Below are 9,802 nucleotides of genomic sequence, written 5' to 3'. Positions count from 1 at the left end.
CAAATCTATCTAACCACGAATGGAAATAGAAACACAATGACCCTATCAGAACTCGAAGTAAATACATGAAAAACGAGCCACTTTACGATAGAAAGAGACCCTACTTCCAAAATCATATTTACGTCTGATATTGGTGGTTATACCCCAGTGACGTGTAAGGCTATCTGCAATCAGATAACTAACCACGATACGTAACATTAAAGGGAACCTCCGCTCCAACAACAAACTTTGACGTAAACGTCTAAATTCTAAATTTTAGTTTGAAAAGTAGAAATAACATTCAAGTGTGCTAGAAATTAGATACCATTATCGTCTGTTTTCTTGTTGATTCAAAAACACAAGCCTTAAATTTATTTGCATGACAACTTCTGCAGAAACTTACTGCTGTAGCGAAGAAGTACACAAGGCTAAGTCCAAAATATTTGCTTTTATTAACATTTTGAAGTTTGCGACAAGTACTCAATAAGCAACTCAGCAGACCGCTATGCGCATGACTCTTTCGGGTGTATTCCAAAGGGACTAGAGGGTGATCGTAATTCTTTGGAATTATTTTGTTTTCAAATAAGTGGACAATTCTCCTGAACGCAGAATTAACGGAATCATTGGGACAATACGGTTTATTTTATCACAACTAATAATTGCAAAAGTATTGTTTTGGACCAATAAAGTGTTGTCCTCGTTGGTGGTGTTGTCATTGCATTCTTTCGGTAGAGTTTTCGTTTACCCTGAATAGGCGACAAAAGTGCGCTTTTTTCTTTTTTTTAGGAATGATTGCTTTACCAAGGAAAATAGGCATAATTGCGTTCATATGGGAAACTACTTGGAAAATGCAGGAATACATGCTATATGTGAAAGCAAATTAGGTCATGTCTTTAGGCCACGCTACGATGCAACCGACGGTATTTTTCTCTCCTTAGACGATCAATGTACAGGGACGACTGAGACCGAAAACCACTACATGTACTAAATCAGAATAATCCACAGAAGACTGTAACAACTATGAATCGGATGTAACCATATCCCTTGCTACTTGGAAGGCTGCTATCAAAGAACTCAGCTGGATTTTTTCTGATGTGCCCGCTGCCAGGCGGTATCTGAAACAATTCAAATTACATCCATGTTTACTCCAAATGCACCGTGCAGTCCATTAGTAGTACATGTGGGACCAATAGGCCGATTTCACGGTTTGCAGTCAAAACGTGCCCAACAGATAAGACAACGCCCCCTAATGAAAGACATGACAACGTGCTTCTTTCGCCCCGCCGCTAAAAGATAAAGTTATATTACAAGTGTAGTGTTCTTGTTTTGCCTCTTGGCTTAGAGAACGAGGTATTTCACATATCTACGTCTTCATTTAGGAAGCGTTATGTCTTACAAATGAAGCGGCGTTTTGTCTTAGGGACTTGTGATCGGTTATCATTGTCACGACGGCGTCATTTACTTACATATAACAACTATCAGAATCCTTCAATTTGTTGTTTCCTCCTTCAAATTAGGGATATTGTCATCTAAACCTCACCGGGATTACAAAATTTAAATAAGAAAGGAAAAACGTAGAGGATTCTGGTAGCTGTAGTGAAATAACATCATCGTTAAAATCAGATGAACATCAGAAGAACATCTCTCTTTGTTTAGCATAAAAATGCTGTTTTCTAACCTTTGAATGCATAGTTCACGATGTTTTAAGTTAATTCACACTCTCACTGAAGACTTTGGTTTCTTTATGCACACCGTTCACTGTTTTTAAGGTAACATCTTTGAAATCATCAGGGTAGTGTACATGTACTTTGAAAAAATGCAATACAAGACCTACCCACTGACGTTTATTTCTTTCATTTGAATTTTTACCTTCACCTTCCCTTCAGCTTCCTTTATTTGAAATCAAACTTCCTTTCACTTGCCAAGCTAAGCTTTAATTAACCTATTAAGCTAATTGCTACTGGTGATCGATGGGGACACTAAACCATAGTAGATGCAGATATAATTATATATTTTGCAAAGGCTTCCAAATATTTTTGCCGAAATTGACGGTAACAACAGTATTATTATTTAGTAAACTTACTCGACATCTGCCATCTTTTGCAACAAATGAATTCTGATCTTCTGTGGAAAGTTCACTGCAAGAAGCAAAAAAAGATATCACATTTTGCTGTTTGAAATGATCAAGACAAATGAGCTGTCATAATCTCACTGGAATGAACTAAGCTTGCATAGTAATTGCTTGAGTAATAAGTACATGGTGTCAGGTCGTGTGCATGGGAGGTTCACACAGGGGCATGCCTGGGGGGGGGGGGGGGGACAAACTGCTTAGGTGACCCATTCAATTGAAGGACTAAATGTAGAAAAAAAAATTTGGCCTACAGCTGTACATGTATGTGTAAGCCTCCCATGCAGAAGGTGGCTTTTTCTTTGAATCAGTTCCCACTATCCAAAGAAAGAAGACTCAAAGGAGTCATCTCAGGTAAAATGAACTGACCTCTGTGAACATACAAATGCACCTCAGTGAGAATATCTTGGAGTGCAAGGCCTTTTAAAGTTTTCAGCTTCATTATGTCTGTTGGCAGGTTAAGAAAACATGCTACGACAGTGACAAGTGTCCTCCTTTCAGTAAGAGCCCGCTTGCTAATATGCCTCACTCTTTGAAAGTAAACAAACACTTTCATTTGAGGTTACAAAGTTTAATAATTATTGATATCCCAAGCATTGAATTAAACCTCCTAGTAAATGACTGTACATATGAATAATTTTTATCCTTGCAGTCATTTACATGTATATTGCTTTCTCATTTGTGCGCACATTCTAGCCAAGTGACAATAATAATTATGGCGAATGTCATGTGTAAATGATGTGGGAAAAATACTTAACAATATTATTCCATGGGTGCGATTGGATAGAAACGGCAGATGGCCAAGGAGGCAGGCAGCACCAAATTGGCTATAATCATCTCGTATCCAATAAGTGTAATTGTTTTGTTAAAAATAACCAGAAAAAAATTACGAAATCTTCCTGATTTAGTGAATGGATATACAGTCGACTCCCGATAACTCGAACCCTCGCTAACTCGAACCTCGCGCTAACTCGAACCAATTTTCCTTTCCCTTCAAGTCATTTTCTATATAATTTTACCCTCAATAACTCGAACTCCCGATAACTCGAACCTTTTTCAATTTCCCTTGAAGGTTCGAGTTATCGGGAGTCGACTGTATTTTCTTTCCCCCTAATGCGTACTCTTACATGTACCACATTTGTGGGCCATATACCATGGCCTAAAAACCAATCAAAACTCTGGAACTGCGTTTATTATCCAAGGAGTCAGGTTTTAATGGCTGTTGTTAAACAGACGAAAAGGACTACATATATATAATGTTCAAACTTCAAAGTAGTCCTTAATGTTATAAAGGATACTGTTGTATGCTGTATTGAAGTCCTCATTAAGCATCCACTCAACTATGTTTGCGATGTCTGATCTCAGGGGCTGCCCAGTGCAGGTGTAAACATTCACTTCATTGACAGTGTCAAATGCCATGGCTGTGCTCTGAGAATAAGACACACATAATGGGTGATAAATTATCATGACTGAAGATGAGGTTTGGTTTCACGTCAATAAAGAGTCATGACCCAGCTCAACTCAACCCAATTAATCTACAACTACATGTACTTTACTGCCAAAATTGATGTCTAAAACATGTATGTCAGGTGAAGATTACCGCCAGCAACAACAGTGAAAATAACTGGCAACTTAAACAAACATTCACGGGAAACACTCGAAGAGGACCCACTGAGGTAGCTTTTGAGCTATTCAGGGCTGGCTCAAGGAAGAAAACAATATTGAAATTATAAAAGAATGACAATAAAAAGAGGTACATGTAACTTTAGAAGCAATCCTGGGTTAATTGAAAATTTGCGCAATTGAAAATTTATATTGATAATTGCACAATAGAAATTAATAAAATTATTGTTTATTATTATTATTATTATTATTATTATTAACCAGTTTGATTGGCACAATTTTGTTGTAGTTTTCAGGATAACAGTATGGCACAAAACTAAAAAAACAACATTTAGGGAGAATTTCCTCTGGCTATCAAAGACTAATTTCATGTGGAGCTAGCTTCACTAAATAACAGCCTTGTTCTGTATACAAAAATGGTAGCATAACTTACATAAAATTAAATATCATGTCTTGTCTACAATATATAAATATATATGAGCCTGAGAGGTTTTATTGAAGATCTTGTTAACACACTTGAGGATCCTAAATGTGAAGGATCCTACAGCATTTTACTTTTACTTTACTTTTACAACAAGATCCTTAGCCCAGGATCCTAGCTTAGGATCTGATTAGAGTCTGAATTCATCACGGTTTCCTTCCAAGGAATCAGCCAATGTTATTAATGTTTCCAATTTTCACTGACCTGAAGAATATTCAGTGCTTTTCTCATGTCACCATTTGCCAATCTGACCAAGCTTTTCATTCCATCATCAGAAACTTGGACACTGAAAACAAAACAAATTTTTGTATTCCAAGTAAAACAATTTGAGGAACAGGGAGGATTGTCATACTGTCATGAAATACCTTTTAAAAATAGGTCAGGTCGCATTTGATTGACCGTATTCCAGAATAAGAATAAGCGGAACACCTATTAGATTTCTCTTTTTGGGTGAATTTGGGAAGAGGTTGATCTGTGAACTTTCGCTAATACAGTAATACACGATAATATTATTATGCTTTACAAGATGGTTGTGACTGTTGAGTCTGTGAATGAAATTCTCAAGGGTGATCATCTTGTGACAAAATGAAAGCTTTTACACTGTACTCTACTGTGGTGATGTTTGTTATGCTGCATAATGTTTATACCTCTTCTAGTCTGTCAGCTGAACATTAAATTCATTTAGTTATTGAACAGTCCTTTCCGCTGCTACTGTTTATAATAATAATGTACAACAGACTTCTTGCATTCACATCTACAGCTGTAGAAAGGAAGTTCTAAAGTGTAACCTTTCAAATGAAAATTATTTGAGCCAATAAACTCACCCCTCACTACTGATAACATGTTCTAGTCTGGTTGTCATTTGCTCATTGTCAAGAGGTCCAAACCTAAATCGTGTGCAACGTGACTGGAGAGCTGGAATGATCTTGGTCAGGTAGTTGCAAATCAAACAGAACCTTGTATTCTCTGTAAATTTCTCCATGACTGTAAGGATATATAGACAGTGTCACAATGGAATATTAGTCAAAGAAGTGCAATGCAAAACTCTTTATTTCAGTGTATAAATGGAAAGGCCAAACTGTCGCTGTAAGTGCATTGGACTTTCAGTCCTCATTAAGCATCCACTCAACTATGTTTACGATGTCTGATCTCAGGTGCTGCCCAGTGCAGGGCATCATTGACACTGACTCAGAGGGGCCATGGTTTAACTGCTCTGACGCAGTGTTACCTTAGACAAGAAACTTTAATTCATATTCTTGCTCTATCTCTCTTCCCAGATGTATACAGCTGTATATGGGTACCAGAGAAAACTCCTGGGGGTAACCCTGAAACTGGATTTATCCCAGAGGGTTGGGGGGGGGGGGGGTAATGTTGTTATGTGCTACTGTATGGGCCAGAAAGAAACCGCTTTAGTAAGTAATGTGAAGGCAATTCTGAGACATCTGGCAGCAACTCTTGCCAGTAAACTGTAGATCTGGGTTGTGAAGTCAAAACTGAGCGACAAAAGTCTTTTGAAAGAATCTTTATTGAGCAGTAAATAAACTTGAATCAAAGTTCCTGTAACCCAGCTAAATCGGCTTTGAACAACTGGGCCGAGGAACAATAACCAAAATGAAAACTCAAAATTCCTTCTGAAAATTAACCAGCTAGTCACTTATACAGCAAAGCTAGGTGCAGTTGCATCTTAGGCCTGCTGTTCAATTTAAACAAGTACAGATGACAGATTTGTTAATGTGATACTATTAATAATAATGACACATCTCAACACTACCTCTACGTAAGGCATTCTGTGCATCTTGAGTCATAGCATCTGCTTCATCCAATATCACAATCTTAAAACCAGATCTGCAGATGTTCATACAACTAAGTTTTAGGTCAAGCAAAAAACATGGTTTCCATTATACTCAAAGAAAATCCTAACCCACAACCTGTAAGAATGTCTGGAGGAAACATACACTGCACCTGTGACCATAAAAACATGCAATATGTATACAGATACAATTGTTTTATTTGGCCCTATTTTGGACAAAACTTTTAAGAGCTTTAAACTAATTTGCCAACCCATTGAGAAAAATGATCAGTTCCTTAACTTTCTTTTAATTAACATATTTAATATAAAGTTTGTAAGAAAAATATAAACAGATTCTACAAGATAATATTTGTTTGCTATGAAAATAAAATTTAAAAAAATGCAGTGACGTACTTAAAAATTGTCCTTGTACTTGCAAAACTTAGAATGGCTCCACGAACAATCCCTATACCTCGATCATCTGAAGCATTTAACTGTAAGAGGAAAAGATGACAAGTAAGGTCACCTGTAAGAAAGTAATTAAGGAAGTAAGAACTTGATTTTGCCTCATGTAGCACATGGAGTGCTAGCTGGACTGAGCTTAAAATATATGTACCTTATCACATGAAATTTTTGTGACACGTTAATTTCGCTATTTTGAGGTTTGCATATTTACCGACACCTTAATTTCGCGATTTTGCGAAACTTTTGCATTTTGGCTCACTTTAATTTCGCGTTTTTGAGTGAGACACACTTTATTTCTTTGTAAATGTTATTTAACATGCCCCTGAATTTGAGGCATCTATGAAGAACATTGAATCAATTGAAAGGTCTAATCAACTAGTGGAGCAGCGAAGGAGCCAGTAAATGGACAGTTTGAAAGAAGTGCTGCCTGGAGTTGAGACGGAAAGCTGTAGTGATGAAGAGGATCAGAACATTACCACAGAATGGTTCAAAATGACTGTTATAAACGTGTGTAATGGCTATAAAGTCGCTTTTTAAATTTTTGACATAATGTGCGTCACTTAATTTTCGCGTCATGCTATTTTTGCGACATTTAATTTTCGCGTCAGCGAAAATTTCATGTAATAAGGTACAACAGAGAAAGAAAACGAAGTCATAGAAAATATAATTACATGTACCTATATACTTATCTATGACAATGTAATGCAGTATAAAAGCAACTGGTGGGTTGAGTGCAGAAAGGGCCTTTGCACATTTTTAGGCCAAATTAATTTTGCGGAGATAGAATTAAAGTATTTCATGGTCAAATCAACCCACCAACAAAGCAATTATTGTTACATGTAAGTGCATAAAAATTAAATGGTCAAATCACAATTTCCATTTTTGATCAAACTAGGCGTATTTGAAAATTTGGCCTAAAAATGCACATGGTCCTTTTTGCATTCAGCCCTTTGAAATTTAATGTTTAATGAAAAATGCATAATTTATACGTTGATGATTGATTGACTGAGATTCATTGATTGTTTTGTTATGGGATGATCTACATAAAATTTCTTACCTCAAGAACCATGGAGTTGAATTCACGAGGGGAGTAGATCTGTTTAGCAACAGCAAGAATGGTGGAGGTTTTACCAGTCCCAGGTGGACCATAAAACAACAGATGAGGCAAACGATCTTCATCAACAAACCTTTTGACTATTGAAAAAAGGAAAGAAAAGTGCTCTTAGGAATTGTACACTCCGGTGAACAATATGTGCATTTTTTTATTTTTTGCAGTGCAGTTAAAAATTTGTAAAATATTTTTCACGTGGTTTGGCATGGAACTGCTGTACACTCTACAAGTATTTTATGCATTCAACATGAAAGTGGTAATAGAGAACTTTAAACTGAACATGATAACATTATAAAAATTTAATGAAACATGACCAGTTTTAAAATCCAACTGGTACAAAGTCACATAAGAGACTGGCCAGTTGGATATTTATGAATAATAGACAAACCTACAATGTTATACAGTGCAGCTGTGTATAAAACCTAAGTAATCAGGGGTGGGGGGGGGGGGGGGGATGCAGGGGTTTCATTAAGATTTTGGACAGGTGGGCAAAAGGTTAGTACACTTGGGAAGGATAGTTAACTTGGATGTGTTCTTTTATGAAAAAACTCAGACAAGATGTTAAAAGCAGTTGGTCAAAGTCATGCTAACAGACGGTCAATTTGCCGGTGCCCGGCCCTCAATGAAACCCTGGAAATGTGAACCCAAGAACCACCTGTTTACAGTGGCAGTACCTACCACTAGACCAGGCCACCTTCTCAATTTTTAGATTGGCCAAAAAAACTGACAAGTAACAAGCAATAAAAGCTGAAGCTTAGTTCTTTTAATGATGATTGAATTGTCTTTTGCATTGAAAAGCAGTTCACAGTGTTCAGTTTGACATAATTGTTTTTTAATTCTCTTGTATTGACTATGAATTGCCCTTGTCACCAGGGAATACTTGACAGTAACATATTCTTACTTATTTCAACAGATAAATCTATGTTTTGTTTACATGACGTTCATGTAGTTCCACATAATTTATTGTTTATAATATGTGTATTATTGTTTTTCATGTGCACATACAGTACAGTGTATTGTCTGGGCAATGCACTGCATTTGAAGCATGTGCAAAGCCAGCACAAAACACACTTTTTGTGTATCAGATTGGAAACTTGTTTTCGGGCAGTATTGTAAGCTTTTTTGTACATTAAAAGATGGGTTTATTAATAGTTTGCACGATGTAATGGCATCCCAATGTGTGGTTCCAGAAAGAAAACATCCACACCTCCCTATGGAATGCTAATGGAAATTCTAAGGGGGAGGGGGTGGATATTTTCTGGCGGATATTTTCTGGAACAACAAAATGCAATTATCCTGAAACCATAGCATGCCCACAGGCACTTTGTTTGCCTTTGTCATCTGAGTTGTTTCTTACTTGTTGTGATAATATCCTTGTGAGAGATCAAATCTTCTAAGCTGTTGGGTCTATATTTTTCAACCCTGTTGATAAATAGGTAGGTATATCTTTAGTCAAATTTAAATATAAACTTTACGGGTTTGATATCAATACCGACAGCTTTGAAACTGGTACGAGTCCATCACCCAAACTAATGAAGTCGATAAAAATGTTCCAGAGTGACTTCTCTTGCTCATATAAAACAATAAGAGCATCACGTTCAAATATCTAAAAACAAAAATGCAAAAAGAACTGTAAGTGTCAACTTACCATGGAAGATTCCGTTTTTGCTCGCGATCGGAAACCACCATCTTTACAAACAGAGAATTCTTCGCTTTCTTTGCCGCCTTACGAAAGTCGATGCAAGTAAAAAAACGCCTTACAACAGAACTTGAAATCAGTACAAAGAAGACAATCAAACGAGGCGATAAACACGAGGGAAAACCCGAAATAAACGTGAAAAATGTACAAACACGCTAGCTCAGTCCGCCATCTTGTTTAATTTCCCGCCAAATTAATCGCACGCATACATATAGCTGAGGTAGTCCGCTGACAGATCGGGCTGCCAAGCACGCAAGACTGTCGGCACTTAATTGTACATGTGTTTCTGTTGTGTGAATCACTTTTGCCATCGATATTTCTAGTATTATTGGCAGTCTTTGTATTTCAAGTAAAAATAAATGTATTTCGCGATAACAAGAAATGGAAAAAATGAAAAAAAAAAAAAAGAAGAAGATTATAGCAAATATTTCAAAAGAAAGACAATCGATATAAGACTGTTACATACCGAAGACTCCATGTTGTCATTAGACATTTGATGTGGACAAAAAAAATGGATTGTTTAAAAA

At 36.7% G+C, this 9,802-nt stretch overlaps 1 protein-coding gene across 1 annotated transcript; it reads right to left on the bottom strand.

Annotated features, from left to right (window-relative positions):
* Positions 1 to 408: 408 nt before the first annotated feature.
* LOC146468895 (replication factor C subunit 5-like) lies at positions 409 to 9,473 on the bottom strand. The gene is made up of 11 exons (XM_085123956.1): positions 9,225 to 9,473; positions 8,934 to 8,998; positions 7,523 to 7,659; positions 6,415 to 6,494; positions 5,983 to 6,056; positions 5,036 to 5,195; positions 4,416 to 4,497; positions 3,406 to 3,535; positions 2,477 to 2,554; positions 2,063 to 2,117; positions 409 to 1,094 (listed from the first exon to the last, which is right to left on the bottom strand). The coding sequence occupies exons 1-11, from the start codon at positions 9,263 to 9,265 to the stop codon at positions 998 to 1,000; spliced, it is 999 nt and encodes a 332-aa protein (XP_084980082.1). The 5' UTR covers positions 9,266 to 9,473; the 3' UTR covers positions 409 to 997.
* Between the last annotated feature and the right edge of the window lie 329 nt (positions 9,474 to 9,802).

The sequence above is a fragment of the Pavona decussata genome, unplaced genomic scaffold (genome assembly GCF_977016875.1).
Source record: "Pavona decussata unplaced genomic scaffold, jaPavDecu1.1 SCAFFOLD_128, whole genome shotgun sequence".
Lineage (NCBI taxonomy): Eukaryota > Metazoa > Cnidaria > Anthozoa > Scleractinia > Agariciidae > Pavona > Pavona decussata.
Note: the sequence above shows the minus strand (reverse complement) of the source record. Positions and strands in the feature narration are given on the sequence as shown.